The 21,551-nt window shown below is 41.6% G+C and overlaps 1 protein-coding gene across 5 annotated transcripts in view; it reads left to right on the plus strand.

The window, feature by feature from the left end:
• The window catches only part of gria3b (glutamate receptor, ionotropic, AMPA 3b), an 82,072-nt gene that overhangs the window by 46,259 nt on the left and 14,262 nt on the right, over positions 1-21,551 (plus strand). For 4 of the 5 annotated variants that reach the window (XR_004333731.1, XM_032527459.1, XM_032527457.1 and 1 more), the window contains exons 5-12: positions 9,311-9,364; positions 10,343-10,504; positions 11,308-11,475; positions 11,944-12,048; positions 13,961-14,065; positions 15,922-16,128; positions 18,379-18,752; positions 19,296-19,494. Coding sequence is in view for 3 of the 5 variants with exons in the window: in XM_032527459.1 (XP_032383350.1) it covers positions 9,311-9,364; positions 10,343-10,504; positions 11,308-11,475; positions 11,944-12,048; positions 13,961-14,065; positions 15,922-16,128; positions 18,379-18,752; positions 19,296-19,494 (1,374 nt within the window). In the remaining 2 variants the exon portion in view is untranslated. Of the gene's footprint in view, positions 1-9,310; positions 9,365-10,342; positions 10,505-11,307; positions 11,476-11,943; positions 12,049-13,960; positions 14,066-15,921; positions 16,405-16,450; positions 17,009-18,378; positions 18,753-19,295; positions 19,495-21,551 lie in introns of those variants that run through there. The other variant, XR_004333732.1, reaches the window with a different exon arrangement.

Below are 21,551 nucleotides of genomic sequence, written 5' to 3' on the forward strand. Positions count from 1 at the left end.
TTTAATTTAACGACTAATCAATTAATTGACTCATTTTCCCAGCTCTAATTACAACATGTCCTTAGGTGTGGGGCAGCAATTCATTTAAATCATGACATACACACACAAAAACACTGGATGTTTTTTTGGATGTCACTCAGCTGAATGTCAATTTTATTAGCTTCATTTATCACTTGACGTGGTGTAGAAACACGGTAAGGAAAGTATTTGCATACTGCTGCATCAGGCACAGTTTGGTTTGCTTGTATAAGACCAGAGTGAGTCTCCCAACATATTTGTTTTAGGATGCTGAGGAGAATGCTACACCCTGGCTATTATCATGTTACGCTGTAACAACCACTCAGGATTTATCACCCATAGGGCCTTTCCATCAATACACTGCACTGCAGATAAATTAACCCAATGGCAATCCTTCCCTTACGACAAAAACGGGAGAGCCTCTGCCAGCTATGCTTGCTGAATCATATCCAACGATGGATGTGTTTCATTGAACCATCTAGGTTTATGATATGAGATGCTGAGAAAAATGTGTGTGGCAGTATAGAAAATTAGAACTATGATTGAATATAAGATAATCATCTTGGTATTACTAGCACTTGTCGTAATGATGATTTTCCAGAGTGAGTGTGCCAGTCTCTCGAGTGCCTGCATGCGTGTTTGACTGTACATATGCTCATGCCTTATCGCCATCTATGAGATTGCATATATAGCATCATATCTGCCTTTATGCTTCTTCCTGGGCCTCTTCCCTCCAGGGATTTTGGTGCTGGAGTCTGCTCAGAGGCAACAACCTGCTCATCACTAGTGTAAAGAGAAGCATGTGGGACAAAAGGAAAAAAAGAATGGCGTCTGGGACAGGCCCAGGGCACGCAAGCTGTTCAAAGACAGGCAGGCAGTGAGCGCTCCGCCAGCCACAAAGCTGCATTTTCATGCAGGAATAAAAACGCACAATAAGTGAAAAGAATTTACAGAAAGAGGGAAAAAAAGGAGGTACATCTGGGGATTTGTTAGGACATCATTCTGCCGCCTGTAGAGGCACGAAGGGTGGCCACATTGCCTCCCCATGGAGAATTGGAGATCCTCCATGTCCCTCATTCTGTTCTTAAATGAACTGGGAGTAGAATTGATACTTGAATTTATTATGGGATGTGAAATCTTTGCATTATATCAAAATCAAGACAGGGGGAAGAAATCTGACCATGGGAGATAAGAAGTTGTGGAAGAGGAGAATGGATGATTGATTGCCAGCAGCTGATAATAAAAAAATGCCATGCTTAATCAGTGTAGTAGATGACACAGTGAAAAAAAGGGGAACGTTGATATTGCTATCAACATTTTATCAAGTAGGAGATGACATGTGTATGCTCATGTAACACATTGGCAAACAGACATGCAACTACAAGCACAAACTGAAATTAAATCTGAATATACTGTTTGTACTCTGGCACTCTCAACAACAACAATTACATCAGTTACAACACAAAATTTGCCACATAAAACCTTCACAGGCATTAAAACCTCATAGATGAGCTAATGTCAGCACTCATGTGAAGGCTTCTCCTGATGTCAACATCAGCTCATTGTCCCCAGGCTTCTGGGAGGACGGGCCGACAGAAACATGGCCAAACCCCTTTTGCTCGACATAAAGCCGGGGATACGTAGTGCTTTCAAATCCCTGGCACCAACCTTGGCTGTTGAGGGCCATTTACTTCCTGCGATTATAGAATTAAATGGGATTAAAACGTTATCATTAAACTGAATGTGACCTGCTGACTCCACAACTGGAAGGGAGGCTAAGACCGGTGTGCTGCGACTCTGACGATTCACACATGTAGTTACAACTGTATCAAGAACACAATCCCCTAATAATAGTCTGTAAACCAGAGACATCTTTTTTTTTCCAAGAAAAATGGCCCTGATCATTTTCAGCGAAAACAGAGTAGGCCACCTTGCTGTTTTGGAGCCAAGGATTCCTTCCTCTCAATGTTATTAAGCCTTACATTGCTCTGGTATAGCAGAGCAATGATAGATATTATCATCTGAATATGAGTCAGGTGTTTCTAAAATGCTCTGCATTTGGGTGGAGGCCAACACTATATACCCCTGCTATCTTTAGGGGCATGTATCCTGACTGCTAAGAAAAGCTTCTCAGCCACTACTGGCTGCTAATTAGAGAGTGCTCCACCAAGAGCACTTCTACCAAAAGTCTTGAAGCGAAACTGGTGACTGCAGAAGAGGGAATTCCTTTTGTATGAAAGCATATAGCTCAGATGCCCCATCTTGTGTGAAGTGGAACACATTGGTATCTCTGCAGCCACTACATTATATGCAACAGTATCTGCAGCTTGTTATTAACTATTGTAAATAATGCTAATCTGATTTAAAAATATGATTTAGGCTTTGAGCCAGAAACATAAAAATCTGCTGTTACTACAACCTCAGCCCTGCATTCAGTTATCCCCCCAGAAGATCAAGGCCGGATCAGTGCTGATAGCGGGTTTTTCATTTTTTAAGCTGTATCAACATTTATTTTGTGAGTTACCCCAAAGATGACAGCTAACACTAGCAGATAAAAAATACTGAACACTATGGATTCCATGAGGAACGTATTTAAATACTTTACATATTGTCCCCCTCCATTTAAAAAAAACCAATTCTGTCCACAAGACTTTTGTTTTACACATTTTCTCTGTCCACACTACAATGCATAAACAACAAACAGTGGCCGGGCCAGTAGGTGGCGATAAAGGCTACACAAACAATACATCAAACAAAGAAGAACATTCTGATTCGGTAGTGAGCTTTTTTTTGCTGGATTTAACAAATCAAACAACAATAGCTAATTATTTCTCTATTTCTTCATATTTGATAGCTATTTATTTAACTTCTTTCTGGTAAAGATGTTAACTAATTGGCTGCATTAGCGAAACCAAAATGTGACTCGTGTGGACTGCAAAATGTGTGTCTCGATACAGAGGAATAAGAAAAAATGATTAAAAGTTGACTTTAAGTTTGATAGCCAAGTAATTAAAATATTCATCAGTGGCACATTTAAGGTTTAATTAAAGTGTGTAACTTTGTGATCTTAATACATTCAAGCTATTGCCAAATAAGTTGCTACAAAGCTAACCACTAGACTTTCTACACAAACTCTACACAACTCTCTGTATATCTCAGTATGGCTATCGTCAGAAGATTATGTTGTCTGGCAACTTTCCCACGCAGAGGCTCGAGTGAAGATAATTACCTCTATTGAAGAGTTCAAAATGTTTATTTTAATCTTATGTGTCCTCCGTGGCTACTAGCAACTGCATGGAGGAAGGGTGTGGCACAATCACAAAAGGCTTGCATCACGTAGGTGCACCAGCAGTTTAGTTGTCATTGTCAAAAACTATGCACTTTAGCTTTAAACATGCAATTACACACCTGATATAGTTAATTTTTCTTTGTGGCAGTTAACTCTCCAATAAATATGTTTGCTACAGTCAATATAATTAAACTAAAGAAAATTACATATATCATTGCAAGTCTCCAATGAGTTGTGCTAAATGTAAAGTTTCACTGCGGAGACAGAGTCAGAATTTTTGACGCCCTGCTTCTGATTTGACCATTATAAGTTCTCTCACTGCCCAGAACCTATCACTCCCCTCCCTGGTCTTGGTTATGGTGCAACAAAAATTGTGGATAACCATGAACACTAAATGAACCATACAACACTAAATCCCAGATAACCATAAATGAACACTCCAAATATTAACAGAACATTACAAAACATGCTTTAACTAGGACAAACTGTTCAGAACATTTTTTCTAATGACCTTTGCATCGCTTCAGCGCACAACAGTTCAAATGACCCCGCCTCGCCCATACAGACACTTACCATCCTTATCCTTATGTTATCTCTGCTTAATATGATCTGCACACTGCATACCTAAGCTGATTATTACAAACAACTAATGTGCTTTAGTAATGAATGTGGTTGAGACCGAGAGACTCGCCCCCGAGTAAAAACAGCTCCTCTGATTCATAATTTAATCATTTAATAACAATAAAAGCTGGAGACTCACCAAAAGTTGCGGCTAAAAGGTTACGAAGTAGCGGTTAAGGAGGTCGCTTCCGGGTCTTTCTGGGCTCTACGGGGGATTTTCTATCCAGCCAGGAACCTCCAGCCTCTTTCGGGGTTGTTGAGCATTAAATCCAAACTGTTACATCCAAGAATGATCCACTTTATGTCCAAAATTCATCGCGTTTTTGAACATTTCTGCCGCTAGCTGCCCGCTCCGTCTCTCCTATTTGTGTGTTTACGGAAAAATCGGAAGCAACATGCCCATATATGGGAGGCAACGTCACACAAAGAGTATGGAGTCCTAAAGAGGTCAAACTGCCCAGTCACACTATAGTCACACTAGTCTCATATGCGATCAAAGATGCTATAGCAAAACAAGATAGATATCTATCGTTTTATGGAGGAAATGGCCCCACTGGTTGGAGATTTGGAATGTATTTGGGCTTTTTTTGAAGAAATGTAAATAGTATGTGCTTTATATGAGTTATAATGTTTATTATGTTTATTTTTGCATATAGGAAAACTGTTTTTGACACACAAATGCTTGTGTTGCATTGCTGTGGGTGTAATATCAATAAATATGTTATTAATATGTTGATTATTGGCATAAGCAAATGTCATGAGGGCAAAAGCGTTTGGACTTTCTTTGAAAAAATGTATGTATTTTATCAACTGCAAAAAGTATAACGTTTATTTCTTCACAGTGTGACTCCCAAGACATATGAGAAGTGTTTTAGAGAAGAAAAAGGCTTAGGTTTTACTTATCTGTCTGTAATATCAATACATATCTGGAAGATTCATGTTCAGTTTTATTTATTTATTTGTCTTTAAGGTTCTACAACCATTTTTAACATTCAAGTGACCTCACTGCAACCCAAATATTCTAATAACCCAGTTTGTCCTGAAAAAAAATGATGTTCATATCTTTACTTTAGACAACAGGGTTGATGTTTTACCAGCTTTTTTATAAAATAAATCCATACGGACAATAAACTGTAAAAATGGCCTTAGGGCTCAGAGGGTTTAACAAAACATGAAAGAATAAGTAGTGACCACTAAAAAGTTTAATTACAACTAAATCTGGGTTTATTAATGTTTGCTCAGCTTCTCCAGTGTGAGGGCTGTTTTCTGTTTTGTCTCATATTATCGTAGATTTTATATGTTTGAGTGTTGGTCGGATAAAACAAGCTTTTCAACAAATGACCCAAAGCCGTTCGGAGTTGGCCAATTGCTCCAATTGCTCCATCCAACTATTCTTCTCTGCAGGGGCGTTGGAACATATCCCAAACTTGGAAAAAAGATCAATCCTACACTCTGCTCTTGTTATTGAGTGACAAACCATTCAATAAATGATTGTCATTTGTCCCACACCTGGGGACACAGAATGGGAGAAGCAGAATGTATTTAAGACCACAGTTGTGTTTATTGTTGAAAATTCCCTTGATGAAGGTCCCGAGGGACCGAAATGTTAGTTTTCTTTAATAAATTGTGATGCTATAGCAAGAGCAGGATTTTCCTTGTTTTCCGAGTAGGTTAATTGCAAAAAATAATCAACCAATTATTATAAATAGCCATCATACACAGCCCTAATGCTAATATCAGTTTGGTTTGGAGTCTGGTCTTTGAGTTTTCTTAGCTCAGTAAGAGGCTAAAAGTAATTGCATCATTTTCATGCAGGAATGATCTTTTATGTGCCTCAGTAAATGGTGTGATATTTATAAACTCTGGGAAACTTATCACTTTGAGTCTGCTTCTTCCTGTGTTGCAGCAAACTGCAGTGAAAATGTCAAACTTAGGGGGAAAACGGTCTGGTGTGAATCGAGAATGTATAGCTGTAGTTTTACATTTAGGGCTCTCTGTCTGGCAGGGCAGAGGCACGCATAGTCTGGATGAGGGTGAACCCAAGGACATCCTGGTTGTCTGTCCCCATCAGGCTTTAAAGAAAACTCCAGTCTGCAAAATGCGTGCTCTCCTTCAGCAGAAGAACAAAAGGTGATAGAGCCAGTTAGTGGATCGATGTGCAAGAGGGTACACTGTAAGAAAAAGAGGCATGGCATTATTGAAGGGGTAGCGCACTAAACACATTTCTTCTCGTCAGTGTCAGTGGGAAACAGAATAATTGGTTAGTAGCCTTGTTTTTGTGCATGTAGCCTACTGTTTGTGCCCTAAAGACGACTAACAGCAACAGAAATCAATTCAAGGCAATTGGGAGGCAAAAAATAGAGGCTGATGATAATCCAAGGTGTAGAGTCTGTGCAGAGTCTATTCTGTCCATTTTAAGCTGAAGATGATTAGCAAAACCAAAGAAGCAAAGTTAGTGAATAGATTAACATTTCAAAGCTTTAGTGTGTAACTTTTTTGTATTAATGAACATCTGTTACATTCAAGCTATTGCCAAATGAGTTACCAACTAATTACAGACTATTAGATCCACACAACTCTCTCTGTAAATCTCAGTATGGCTATGCTTAGCGCAGAAACTCAAGTAAAGATAATTACCCCTTCTGAAGAGTCCACCATGTTTGTTTTTTTAATCCTCCGTGTCCTCCTTGAATATTAGCAACTGCATGAACGAGGGGTGGGGGGGGGGGGGGGTGCGTGTTCACCGAAGGCTGTATCATGTGGACGAGTTGACAGTTTTGTTGTAATTTCTTAGAATTCCTCATGGGGGGAGACAAAAAACTATGCACTATCGCCATAAAATCTTCTGTGATTATCCGAGCTTGGCATAGAGACAGAAGGCACAGGGAAACAGCTAGATTTCCAAAATAAAAAAAAACCAACCTACCAACACCTCTACACCTCTACATCTCATTCATCAACACATTGTAACTCATTTGTTTACTACACTAAGCTAATTGAGAATTTCAGCTACACACTGTCTTACTCTGGAAAATCCCTTTTAACCTTACTAAACCACCTGGGGGGGTTAACAAACAAGACACAACATGTTAACTACACAAACTTTAGTTGTTGGTAGTTGTTGGTAGTTGTATTTTTGAACTGTGAACAGAACTAGCTGTTCCCCCCTGTTTCCAGTCTGTGTGCTAGGAGGCTAATCTTATCAGGTGTGGACTCCAGCTCCTGTAGACATGAGATTAGCATCAGTGTTCTCGTCTTACTCTCGAAAAGAAGGTAAACAAGTGTATTTCCCAAAAACTATTACTCCAGATGTCTGTACTGTAACTCAACAGCGCTTTATTCACAAGTGAGCTAGAATTTGTTTTCTTTTCTCTTACCTGAGTAAATATTGTTTCCAAAAAATAGTGTGTTATTGCTCAAATAATATTGGATTCCAGAGAAAATACAAGAGAATCATACATTATCAACGCCATTAAAAGATCGTTATCACCATTTGCAGGTAGGGATTTAGGAACAGGGCAATTGGCAGTGCATCACAACGAGTCACAATGAAATCAGTCCGTCTCAACTGGAGTCGGGTCTTGCCGTCTGCTCTAATTAAAGAGGCTGGGGGGAGAGGGTGGCGTGATTTGGCCGGAGGTTCTGTGCATCTCTGTGTTATCAGTGTCTCGCTGTACCTTATCCCAAGGTTGCTGCTTGTAGGTGTTGCCAGGCTGGCTGTGAGCTGCGGGCAGCAGGCGTGGGGGGGCGAGGCCTTTCTCTGCCCCGCTCCAGGGCAGGTGTGAGGTGGCTCAACGACCAGAGTCAAGGTTAGCACACGGTGAAGGAGTGTGGAGCTGTGGGCTTTGTCCAAGAAAATGCAGCAGAGCTAAAAGTCTGACAGTTAGACTTACAATTACAGTGGGCTCCATCAAGCTCCGATATCACTGCCCTGGAAGTGTTTCTTTTCACGGATCTGTCTGTCATTTTCTCATTAGATACAGATTGATGGATTTTAAAAGCCAACTTTTGCTATTTCTGCGTTATAATCAGCTCATTTCTTCTTTGTTTCTATTTCACTTTCTTGGTTTGCTCCCCCGTGTCTGATATCCTGCAGTGTTGGAGGTTTAAAGCCTTAATGATGGGGAGGCTGTCATAAAACGCTGACCCATCCAAGCAGCTTGACGGCATAATAAGTGAAAGGCTTTGTGTGTTTGGGCTCCCTCATGTGCCGTTTTTAGTAAAAAACATCACCAACATCTCTTCCCTTTTCCCAGACAACCTTCAGATTCCCACAAAAGAGGCGGGAGAAGTGGTTTATTTTACTCGGGAGGGGGGTTCAGTCCAAGCAAGGATGATTGTTTGGTGCTACTGTACACTAGTCTACCCAGGTCAGGTTAAGTTCAACCTAGCTAAATTAAAAGCTGAAATTGTAGTTGAAAGGAGTGAAACTGAAAACGTCCTTCAAAGATTATTTCTTTTTGCAGCCACGGATGTGAAGATACATGTTTGCTTTTCATCACTCAGTGGGAATGTCGTAAACGATCCACAGTAACAAATATCCAACATCCCCAGCCTAACACGCACACACACACACAAGCAGATGATAAACTGACAGTTTGTTTTTGTGACAAAGCCAGAACATGTGCAAACATGCTGATTTTGCTGTAAACTTGTGTTGCTGTGTTTGTAGAACGCAGATGAAAACCGAGACATGGTTGACAGGTTTCTGCATGGCAGCTGCTCAGAAGTTCATCCACAGCACACAGCAAACTCATAAATAACAAAACCTCAGGAGGCCCAGTCTAAAACACTGTCCAGCATGTAATGCTCAAAAAAGCCAGGGCAATTTAGAGTCCCCCTATTTGATATGTCTGCAGGCCAAGAACAAAAGGAAGAAGAGAATAAAAGGCAGCATATGGTTGGTTCTACAGTGATGGAATGGCTTAGAACACCACTTACTATTTTCAGACAGGCTGCGTGGGTTGAAACATGCTGTTAGGCTCCAAAGGTGTGATATTTTCAAAGGAGAGCGAGATCTACATCTTACTGTCTCACTGTAAATTTCTCTGAAATGTTTTTTTTCCCCTGTTTCTACCTTCTGTCCAGCAGCGGAGGACTCATCGCTCTTAACCTTGAATGACTTCAAAGTGAGAAGAATATTTAAGGGTGCTCCACATTGTTGCTGTTTTTCTCTCAACATCAGCTCCCACGTTAATGAACACTTCCACTTACCGCTCCATCTCTCTTGTTATTCCGCAGTCGACTTTGCTTTGTTTCAACTTCGGCGGCATCCTGAGCGCTCGCTGCATTTACAAAGGTTGTTGTAGTCACTTATACAAGCCGTGGCTTCTAGCTCTCAGCTCATGGTTGGTTTACTGTATCGATGTTTTTCTCCCATAGGTTGTGATCCTGGGGAAGAACAGCCGTGGTTACCACTACATCCTGGCCAATCTTGTGAGTAACCATCGAGCCGCTCCCCCTTGGGAGACCATGGAACCTTCTTTTTGCTGCATGTGATTGGACTTAGTCTCAGCCATGAGCACAAATGTGCACGTACAATCAATGGATAATAGGCTTTTGCATGAAATCGGAAGAAAAAACAGGCTTGTATACATTTTGCTTTTTCTCTCTACTGTATATACAGGGCTTGTTGCTCATGTCTAATCAATCCCAATCTGGCAGTCAGACTACATTTCATATTTACCTAAATGAATGTATTTGTAGGTAAGTAGCAATATCTTGAGCAATGAAACAACAGCATTTAACCTTTTTTTAACCATCTTTGGAGGGCAGCCATCTTTTCCTCCCACTCTGGGAAGGTGAAATGTTCATTTAGCCTTGATATTAGCATAAGAGTTTTAAAGTGGAGGCCGGCCCTGATCTCACTTGCTGATCCCCTGCTGCTGTTACCAGCACTTTAAAAGATGTGATTATGCAGCAGTCAAACACATGTCCTTGCACGTCAAGACACAATGACTGCACTTAAAAAAGAGCAATTTCACCGTAAAAAGAAATCACTCTATTTCATAGCTCTAGGGTGAAGAAGGAAATTTAAAGGCAGCCGGAGCACTAAAACTATAGGTTTTTGAAATGGTAAAAATATATATATTATTATCTACATTAAAGCCAGCATGTTTACATTCTGTCTTCAACATGATCTGAAACAAACCCATGATTATCTACTGGCAAGTTGTTTCAATGAATTCAGGTTACACCACAACGTGTGAAAAGAAACATTTGCCTCAGTGTAATGGCAAACACATGTTGCTTTCTCATACAGCACAGGGTTCATTATATAGTAAAATGCACCGTGCATGCTGCCAGAATGGCTGCTAATATTTCATGGTGCTTCACCCTAGGTAGTATCAAAAAAAGGAAAACACATATGACATGAATCCTCTCCTCCCCTATTTCCCTTTTGTCTCATCTCAGGGATTTACTAACGTGAGCTTGGACAAAGTCTTCGCCGGTGGAGCCAACATTTCAGGGTTTCAGATAGTCAACCCTGAGAACCCAATTGTGCAGCAGTTTATGCAGCGCTGGGAGCGGCTAGATGAAAGAGAATTCCCAGAAGCCCGAAACACTCCTCTGAAGGTACTTTGCTTGCAAGGCCTTTCATTGTGCATGCAGACTACAACGATCATCCCTTCTAAAGTGCGCTCGGTTCTATCAGTTCTTCTGCTGCTCTCATCCTCTGTCTGCCTTTGTCATTCTGTTTTCCTCCCTCGCTTCCTCCTCTTTGCTTTGCAACCGTCCCAGCAATCAATATATTGATGGGCGGTGCAAGGCAAGGTTATATTGCAGCTTCAATTTACATCTAATTAAACAATGATCAAGGAAGAAATGGATTTTGAATGGCATTTAATTAGATTTTGTCATGGTGCAGTGGTCAACAAACAAGTAGCTCAACCATCAGTGGCGAAAAGGTCAGGCGAAGTTGGAGGGAAGGTGCGTGGGAGATAAAATCACGCATTAATGCTCAATTTACTTCCCGACTTTGCACTAAAAGTTTTGAAAGAGGTCCTGACTGTCAGACATGTCTTGGCTTTTCTAATCAAATCTGTCTAATCAAGCTATTTTTACCACCCACCCACACTGACCCGACCAGGGGGCACTGACATGCATCGGCTGAAAGCAACACAATAACTGCCCTAATTTTCAGTGGGATTCATTTGATGGCATATAAAAATGGTTGCAAACAGATTCATTTGAAACAACGGTACATTCATTTAAAAGTTCTACCTATTGTGATTTTAATCTATTTGAAGACATATTACAGAGTTTTTACATTCCTGTAAAGGCTTAACTACAAAAACGGTAGTCTTATCTCATCTTCTGCCTCTCAACATGTGTTAATGTCTCACAGTCTGCACTGCTTTCTTTCTGATCTTGTACAGTACACTTCAGCTCTGACCCATGATGCCATTCTGGTGATCGCAGAGGCCTTCAGGTACCTGCGACGCCAACGTGTGGACGTCTCTCGTCGGGGCAGCGCTGGAGACTGCCTAGCCAATCCCGCTGTACCTTGGAGCCAAGGCATTGACATCGAGAGAGCTCTTAAAACGGTGGGGGGAGAGAGAGAGAGAGAGAGAGAGTGGCAAGCTGATCACCAAAAGAAAAGGCTAGAAGAAGTCAAGCAGAGATAGGGAGTGAGAATGTGATAAAGATGGAAAGTGACAGAGAGAAGGGAAGAGAGCGCAGAGCTGTTCTCCTCCCTTTGCCCCCAGATATCTCTGCACAGAGCTCACTCAAATCCAGGCCCTCATTACCATAAAACTACATCTTTTATTAAAGCGTATCCAGTTCATCATTTGATTAACAGACTGTGCGCACTCTAGTAGGTCTATGGACACAAGCACTTTAATACCAGCTATATATGCAAAGTGAGGCCTATTACACTTTACCCTGTCTGTCTGTCTGTCTGTCTGTCTGTCTTTCTGTCTGTCTGTCTGTCTGTCTGTCTGTCTGTCTGTCTGTCTGTCTTTCTGTCTGTCTGTCTGCCTGCCTGTCTGTCTGTCTGTCTATCGTGGCAGGTTCAAGTGAACGGTATGACTGGGAACATCCAGTTTGACAACTACGGACGCAGAACAAACTACACCATTGATGTTTATGAGATGAAAACAGGTGGGCCGAGTAAGGTAAGTCGGATCGGTGACCTCTCCAACTCTCATCCATCAACTGTCCAAACCTAATCAAAAATCTGTAAAAAACAGCTGGCTCACATTAAGGACTGGTTCATTGCTTGCACAAATTGTGGAATTTGGCCAACATGTAATTTGAAATGCTTTATTGATCGGCTGTGCTGAAGAACTAAACACAGTGAATGTTGGCCACGTGTTTAGGCATGCCAAAACTTTGCCCCAAAAAATTTTGAGAGAACCGATCAAGCATGACTGGGTGAAATTAGAAAAAAAATTCTAACTCAAAAAATGTCAAACATGCCTCTACATCTTTTTTTTAAAGTACTAAGGACATCACAAGCCACACAAATCCCACACAGATTACCTGCGATCTGATAGCTAAAACTACCCTATCAAAAGTCACAAGACTATATCCGTGCTGTGTAATAGCGCATACGATTTTCAGTCCTTTCCTAAGAATAACTACCTTTCAGATAACCAATTACTGTAAAAGGGATCCAATAATTCCTCTGGCTCCTCTTCAAAATGGTAATTCCCAGTGGTACATTCACATTCTAACTGGTACCATATTATGACCTCTGGTTTTATTTCATAACCTCAACAAGTTCCAAGCGACAGCTGTGAATTTCTCGTTAGCTAGATAAGTGTGGGCTCAGTCTGATATGACGTGTGATTATGCTGCCGGCCTCACAGGCCTCCAAAGACCACACTTCAGTTAGCATCACACAGCCCTAACCGCCAAACAGAGAGGATGGAGAGAAAGTGGGAGAAAGGAGGTGAGGGGGGGATGGGAGAATGCGAGACAAGTGGGGCAGCAGTTTGTCAGGACCTGGAGCCCTAGTCACCCCACTGACAGTTAGAGGATGAAGGTTCTTAGCTGTGACTGTCACGAGTGATGTATGGGCTGATATCTGTCTCTGCTGCTCAGGGTGAGATCAGGACTTTGCCTCTGGAGCAGCACTATGACACAGCTCCCCCACAGTCTCGCCCCCCAAGCACCACTTCTCAAACATCACTGTCGGACATAAGCGAGGGAATAAACATTTAGAGCTTTCTCAAGTCGGGCAATAACTCCATCCATAACTGTAACCACAGTTTGGAGCTGAAGTTTGAGGAGTCTGCTGCTTTCTAGCGCCTCCACTTGGTGTTCTAAAACTCTGCACTGTTGTGCACCTGTCTGTCCCAAACATTTAAAGATCTGAGGCAAAAAAAAAGAAAAAAAGAATGTCGACCAGATGTGCTGGGGGAGAACCTAGCCAGCAACAGTAAGACTATTGGCAGCAACATATGCAATACGTTTCATCTTGAGCCAGAGCAGCCATTACTTCAGATGGGCAAACAAACACTTGACATTGGTTTGACTTAAGCATCTGTACAGCAGAATACAGAAAAACTGCATTGGCAGGCCTGTGCAGAAAAAAAAAACTGTGGAGCCACTGGAATATTGCGCTAAATTATTAAACGTGTATGCAGTTCACAGGCCTGAATATCAATTATTTACCATAAAACCTGGGAAGCTGAAGGGGGGGCGTGGGGGCTGTGAAGTTGTCAGCTGTATACTCCTGCTGTTCAGTTTTTGCACATTTGGTTGTTTGACAAAAAACAATCTTCAATAATATCTTTGGTCATGACACTTGCTGCATGGTAAATGTAGAAATGTGAATTCTGTTAATTCCATGCTTCGATTGCTGGGCCTCTTCTGCTGTTTTGGCATTCTGCTCATTCGCTGCTATTTTGGTCGAACTTTAGGGCAGAGGCAGCAGGCCTCTGGGGAAATGCAGTGTTGTTTTAATGAGCCCTGCATCATGGCAGTTCCCAGAAAACACTTAGAAGTGTAACTGCTATATGCTCGACGTGCGTATAGTCAGTGTGTTGGAATGCATCCCTAACCACTGTTTTCTCTTTGCAGATTGGGTACTGGAACGAGTACGCACGATTTGTAAATATTATGGACCCGCAGGTCTCCAACGACTCCTCAGTGGAAAATCGAACGATTGTGGTCACTACTATTATGGTACACTTTCCATGCAGTTTTAAATGTTTCACGTATTCTGCCACTCAAGGTCATGGTGTTGATTCCAATGAGTGATACATTCTGTCCTGGGCGGGTAGAACCACATCTTTTTTGTGTTGCTTTCCATCCACTCACTACATGTTGAAACAGTCAGTCCGATATGGGGGAGTGTTTCAACTGTATCCGTGTGGGTGTCAAAGCATTTTGATTTTCCATACTTCAGTGGCCTGTTGTAGCAGTGACATCACAATAATGGTATAAATGATAATGGTTACCTCCATCAATTACAAAAAGCATACAAACGCATACGTAAGTAGACCTGTCTGTCCTCATCAAGTAAATGTTCAATGACACGTGGGATAGACTGGCCGAAGAATGACTAGAAGATGATACTGCAATGGTTTCTCAAGCTGGGCAAAGCAAAGTAAACAGTATTGGAGGAGGGATAAGCAGGTGTGGTATTTTTCCTTGTTATCGCCTCTCTAATCTATTTTGTATTGCTCCTACATGTGTTCTGTGTTGAAGTATAACTTCCAGTCAGTGATTTAGAAGGAATCATTTTCTGGGAATTTTCCAGGACCAAAGTATAAACAAACAAAATATTTTGAGATTTATTTATTTTCAACTGTATTTACTCAACTAAATGTTTAAGGCTTATTGGATAGCTTCCATTGCAAATGTATTTGCTTACTGTATAATGGCATTGTAATTACCTCATGCAGTACCTCAGTTGCTGCAAACATTTTATATGAAAAAGAATCGCTGGTATTAATGCACACTTAGATTTCATCTGTATTCCAAGGCATAAGCTGGTGTTACTTTATGGCAAGAGGAAACATTTAGCATCTCTAGATGAGAAATACAGTCAGGAGGTAAACGTGTTAACTCGAGGGGAACACTCAAAGGATCCAAGGTGAGGGGATACGTTCAGCACGGAACACTAATTGTGTGTGGCTGCAATGACAATGCCTGCTCTCCTGAGCAGTTCTACTGTTTGATAATGATGATGTGCTCAGTAAGATAACAGACGAGCTGCACCAGCCTTTTGGAAAGGAGAGAAAAACTAGCACGCTCCTGCTCTCCTGATGTAATTATTTTATTTATGGAGTATTTCTTTGCATTTTTCTGGATAGCACAACAACAGCTCTTTTTTCTTTGGAATGAAACAGCCTTTAACTGCGCATTGGTGCAATGTGCTTGAATATGTTGAGATACTATGGGCACTGTCTGATCCCTCTCCTGTCACTGGCATTTACTTATGAAACCCATCCCCATTCCCATCCCCACCCACTTCTGAGCTGACCCACACCTTGCCTACCAATGACTCCAAGCCCTTTAAAACTCATTCGGGCCATCTGTCTTCTCCTACGATAAATGACAATCTTCCTTCCCTCAACCCTACTTTATTATGAGTTGCACCATTGGGCTCCAAATGGATTGGGTGCATTGGGCTTGGTGTCTGCTGGCTGCCACGGCTTGATGAAAGCAGTATGACCACAGGATCATGCTGCTGTTATCAGAGTATAGTTGTGCATTAGCGGGGCATCATTTGTATATGCATGACTGCATGGATGTGGTTACAGCAGCTTACAATATTTTGAATCTCTCGGTGAGTGAGTGAGTGAGTGAGTGAGTGAGTGAGTGAGTGAGTGAGTGAGTGAGTGAGTGTGTGTGTGTGTGTGTGTGTGTGTGTGTGTGTGTGTGTGTGTGTGTGTGTGTGTGTGTGTGTGTTTGTGTGTGTGTGTGTGTGTGTGAGTGCACGGGCACATGTGAGTGCATGTATGCATAGTTCTGTATAACTGAATGTGTGCTAGGGGCATGGGAGTGAATAAACCAGCGTGTGTTTGAATCAACAGGAAGCGCCTTATGTGATGTACAAGAAAAATTATATGCATCTGGATGGGAATGACAGATATGAAGGCTACTGCGTCGATTTAGCATCTGAGATTGCCAAACATGTTGGAATTAAGTACAAACTGTCTATAGTAATGGATGGGAAGTACGGAGCCCGAGACCCCGAGACCAAGACGTGGAACGGGATGGTGGGTGAACTGGTCTATGGGGTGAGTACTGGGAGCCTCGATTTCGCTGATTACATGACAGTTTGCAAGGAACTTCAACATGAGAGGAGATCTCATTTTTCTGTCTTAAGGTTATCACCAACCCATTGTGAACTCAGTTCAAAGTCTAATGCTGTCTCAGAAAGCTCAGCTGTAAGTGAATTTTGTCAAATGCAGCCTCTAGCATTGGGGGAGTTGGTGATCATCTTGAGACGGAGAAAATGAAATCATTTCTCAGTGCTGTTCATTGCAATTAATCCTTTTTGCTTAGCCTAGAAAGCTCTCTCTCTCTCTCTCTCTCTCTCTCTCTCTCTCTCTCTCTCTTGCTCTCTCTCTCTCTCTTACAGTCACGAACAGAGGTAGGTACATGAAATCAATGAGTCCATATGGCAAACACACTGTTATCGCTTTGATGAATGAAAGATTGTATGCCTTTGAAGTGATTGTGTAATTATGTCCAATGTTTGATGTGTGTGATGAATATGCCACATTGTAAATTCACAGCAGAGAAAATCTGCTACAGAATCAACAGCTAAATGGTGGTTTTCAGTTTGAAACAACAAGATCCATATGTGTTATGCTCCGTAAAAGTTGAACCTCTCACATTAGGGGAGGGCCACGCCGTGTTTTACATGTGACAGAGAGCTCGGGCTCTCACAACACTTCAGTCATTCCAAAATCCCCCCCCTCCCCGATCTTTTTTCTCGCCTTTCTCTGAGGCCACAGTAGTTGAACAGGGGCCAAATACAAAATGCATGAGGGTTAGGCTTCCTCATCTGTTCAATTTCCCAACTATCAGCCTGAGAGATTGCTTGGTTTGATGTGCTATTGCCACCAAATGATCTTTTAAATGGGAAAAGTCCACTCCCTGCAGATGGAGGGTGAAAAGCGAAATATTCCACTCAAGTTGCTGTCAACTCTTTCCAGGCCTGTAATCTTAAAGCAGGTGGGCCGGGACTAATAGTTTTGTACATTGTGACCTTTTGACCAGTAAATTAATTTGATTTTAGTTGTCTTTTAAAGGTTAGGCCCGAGGCTGCTCTTTATTGCTTTGTTTCCCTCAACATTGATTGAGAGCTGCTTACGCCTGCACGAGGATTAAATGGTTATAGCCCTTCACAGTGTTGTGTTGACAGGGTAAAGAAAGCAGCCATGTTTATTGGGTCTATTGGTGCTCCTCCTAGTTTGACCTTGTAAGAAACATTTTCTCACTCATGCTGCTTCAATCCAATGTTTTCAATACAATACAGCACAATACCAAGAATTGTCCTCCTTTGAAGAGGAGCAGTTATTAAATTAATCACATGCACACTTGCTGCAGTAACACTGTCTAATGTGAGTAATTATTTTCTTCTTTCCAAAGAAACCCATTGTGTTCCTAAAAAGGCAGGATGTGTTATGATAATGTGATTGAAGCAGCCGAGCAAAGGAGGGAGACAAAGAGAAACAGCTTGGAAAAATAAAAAATATTTAAAAAAAGTATAAATAATATATATATATATATATATATATATATATATATATATATATATATACTGTATATATAAAGCCAATGGCAAAATAAGCCGTGTTTGGGAAATCAAGCCTACTGAATGGCATGTGAAGTTTACACAGCCAGGGCTTGCTGATTTGTTTTGTATACAACAACCCCTTCTTCTGCACATCCTGCTGTTTAAATGAGGACATCTGACATCTCACTACTTCTTTAATATGCAATTTCAAATGTGAACCATTCCATTATTGAAGCAGCAAGTCTCATAGCAAGATTTAGTATAAAATTGCATGTTATATTCCAAATTGGAAACGTTTTCCTCCTCAGGTCGTGATTAAGGAAGCATTTGGTCAGACATGAATCAAACATCCATCTGCCTCGTGGATTTTTTTTCCGAGCTGTCTCTCTGAGTGTCTTGCAGGGCCCTTGTGAACTTTTTCTCCTCTTACCTCCAAATGTCAGTAAAAAATCTGATTAACTTTACAGTTTGAATTTCTGATGTATTACATCCCAGGTCATGACCCTCTGCAAATGCTACTCGGCTTTTCCTGTTTGTGCGTGCGTGTGTGCGTGCGTGTGTGTGTGGGTTTTTTTCCAGCCTGTGTCTCATCCGGTTCTTATAGTTGTGTGTTAAATGCGTAATAACAACATTGTTTTCTTTTTCTTCTCCAGCTCCAGTCACTCATAACGCATACATAAAAATGTCCCATTTATGAATGCAGTTCCTGACTAATGCTTGCTGTGCATGTCCCTGTTTCCAGAGAGCAGATATAGCTGTTGCACCTCTTACCATTACTCTGGTTCGAGAAGAGGTGATAGACTTTTCCAAGCCCTTTATGAGCTTGGGCATCTCCATTATGATAAAGAAGCCACAAAAGTCAAAGCCTGGCGTTTTCTCCTTCCTGGACCCGCTGGCCTATGAGATCTGGATGTGTATAGTGTTTGCCTATATTGGGGTGAGCGTGGTCCTGTTCCTGGTCAGTCGGTTCAGTCCTTATGAGTGGAACCTGGATGAACAGGACGAGACCAAAGACCCCCAGACGCCCCCCGATCCTCCTAACGACTTTGGCATCTTCAATTCTCTCTGGTTCTCACTGGGCGCCTTCATGCAGCAGGGCTGTGACATCTCCCCCAGGTGGGTCCGCATCAGTCGACACAAGGAGTAGACAGCAGAGAACAACACAAACAAATGCTACTTATACTTTGAACTGCAATTGATGAGCTACGCACATTCTTATTATGAAAACAGGGTCACTTCAGCATCTTCCTTTCCTGTCCTCTTCCTTCAGGTTTTCATTATTAATATTATTTAAATTTAAACTCATTTCAAATTTTTTGCAGCTATGATATGTATAACTAAATTTGTCAGTTTATATGCTGACATCATCATCACCAAAATGGTTCCTTTCAATACTTTCTTTAGGCTATGAAATGAACTTGGTTATTTTACAGCCAGTTACAGACTTGGATTGAAGTAACATTTTAAACAGCGTGTGCTGGTTTCCTTTGGAAATGTGCTGTTTTAGAGTGCTGACGCAGCACCCGGTTGATTCACAAGGAAATTGTGATTACCGGTGCAATTATGTACATTAAACACAACTGTTCTTCAACTGCCTCTTCGCAGGCTGATTGGTATTACATTTTGTGTTTCCTTGTCATCAACCCCCCCCTCTCGCAGGTCTCTGTCGGGCCGCATCGTCGGCGGTGTGTGGTGGTTCTTCACCCTCATCATCATCTCCTCCTACACAGCCAACCTGGCTGCCTTCTTGACAGTGGAGAGGATGGTCTCTCCTATAGAAAGTGCCGAAGATTTAGCCAAGCAGACAGAGATAGCATATGGCACTCTGGACTCAGGCTCCACAAAGGAGTTTTTTAGGGTAAGTGGTATCATAACATTTTTCACACACAGCACCTTACGAATCTGCCAGTGGCTCCTTTGCTTTCAGATCAAATGTCCAAAATATTGCAAAGGCCTAAACATTTTACGCTCGGGCTTTTTGACGACTTTGTGTAATGTCCTTGATAATCTCCTCCTCGCAGCTTTTCCATTTTGTACATTTTTTAGCACAGCACTTTTGACCCGCACAAGATTGCTCCAAATGAGGCATGTTGACAGAGAAGCAGTTCTTGAACTCTTATGACATGAACGTGAAATTTATGCGGCAGAACTGCAGCGTGCAACCTTGAGGCACTGGGGCTGTCAGCAGAAAGTGTGATAACAACGTGGAAGACTCAGAGGTGATAAAAACAGGAGGCTAATCAAAGCACCCACATCAGGCTCAAACTCAGAAGGGTCAGCTCATGAAATATAATTAGCTAGCTGGCCAAAGCTGGCAAATTGGACCTGATGAAGAAGAGCCCTGTAGGTCACACAGAGCAGTCTGAAAGACAGTTCAGATGGAATAAGCAATATGTCCGTCGGCATGAGGGACGGGCCTGGCAATTAAGTCATAAATTAAGTAAAATCTGAAGCGAAAGTATATTAGTCTCTGGAAGGAAACCACATGCTCACTACGCATATCATTAAGGCGATCAACCTTCTGCTGTAAAATCCGCAGACATCTTATTTCATGGCGCGGCTGCATTGGCTATCCAGTCCTTTGCATTTGCAGATTAATACATTGAAAAAGAATTAATGAAACAGCACTCCCTGTCTGTGATGACGAAAAGACAAAATGACAGTCTTTTATCCTACGCTACCCTCATTACTCATCAGCAGGAGAGAGACAATTCATATGTTCCACAGCTGCAGCCTGTTGGCAGAGAGAGCAATTCATTTGTTTTACCCCTGGGTTATATTGCTCAGAACAACGAAATGCAAAATGAAAATGATGTTGTTGTTTTTTTTCTCAGACAAGGACAAGATAGCATCTGCAGAGTTTGATATTTTAAAAGAGGTTTGTTTCTGAGGAGGTGGTTATAAAAGGCTGTTTAATGGGAAGATAATAACATGGCACATGGCATAATGTACATGACAGCAGTCTCTTCTCCATACAGCACCTCACAAGGCCTGTCATCACTCTTCCTTTCATCAGGTGTATATACCATATATGTCTTTGTCACAGACATGATGGGTGCCAATTACAGATTAGGTTTCCAGCCTGACAATAGAGCAACAGTGTGTCTGCTGGTAGAACAATCCGAGAGGTGGTCGGGGAGTAGCCGTTTCCCTGTGTTCTGTATAATGAGCGTCCTAGTTCCATCCCCAAGTCTTCAAATAGAAATTGACATGTGTGAACCGCTACTCCAAGGGACTTTTTTAATTAAAGCTGTAGAGGACCGACAAGCAGAGAAACACACAAACAAATAGGAGTTAAATTTATATTTCAGATCTGTTTTCCAGGAAATACATCCGGGCTTAATTAGACCCATAAGGCATCAGCCAGCTGGAAATTTGAAATCAAGTCCAATGTTTCAAGCAAGACATATGTTATCTCTGAACCCCCCACCCCCAACCCCCCCACCCAACCCCCGACCTTCAAGTTTTTGATGATTTCACCTGGTTTATTTTGTAAAACTGCCTGTCAGGTAGAACAAACACAGTAATTTTTGTTAAGTATATCTTTTTTTCTGCTTCCTTTCTAAGCAGAAAGCAAAAAAAAAAAATGCAATAACAGAAACGTGTCTTGTCCAAAAAAAAAAACTCATTTTCAAATCAGTTAAATTATCTCATTGTCTTCTGTGGTTTTAAAATCCTTTGCTCTCTGTTAGCTCCTGAAAAAATGACAGTTTGGATATGCGGTTCATTACCTAACAGCGACAATATTCACATTGTTGTGTGTGTGTTCATTTTGGTGGTGGGGATGAGGAGAAGCTGCAGAGGAATGTTCAAAGAGAGCGGTGTCAGAGTAGAGCCCCTAGAAAGTCTCCGGTTCTGCTGCTCACAACCAACTAGGACAGCTGGGAGCCCGTTGACGTGCCCATTGGAAGCCTG

This window comes from Etheostoma spectabile, chromosome 10 (assembly GCF_008692095.1).
Source record: "Etheostoma spectabile isolate EspeVRDwgs_2016 chromosome 10, UIUC_Espe_1.0, whole genome shotgun sequence".
Classification (NCBI taxonomy): Eukaryota; Metazoa; Chordata; class Actinopteri; order Perciformes; family Percidae; genus Etheostoma; species Etheostoma spectabile.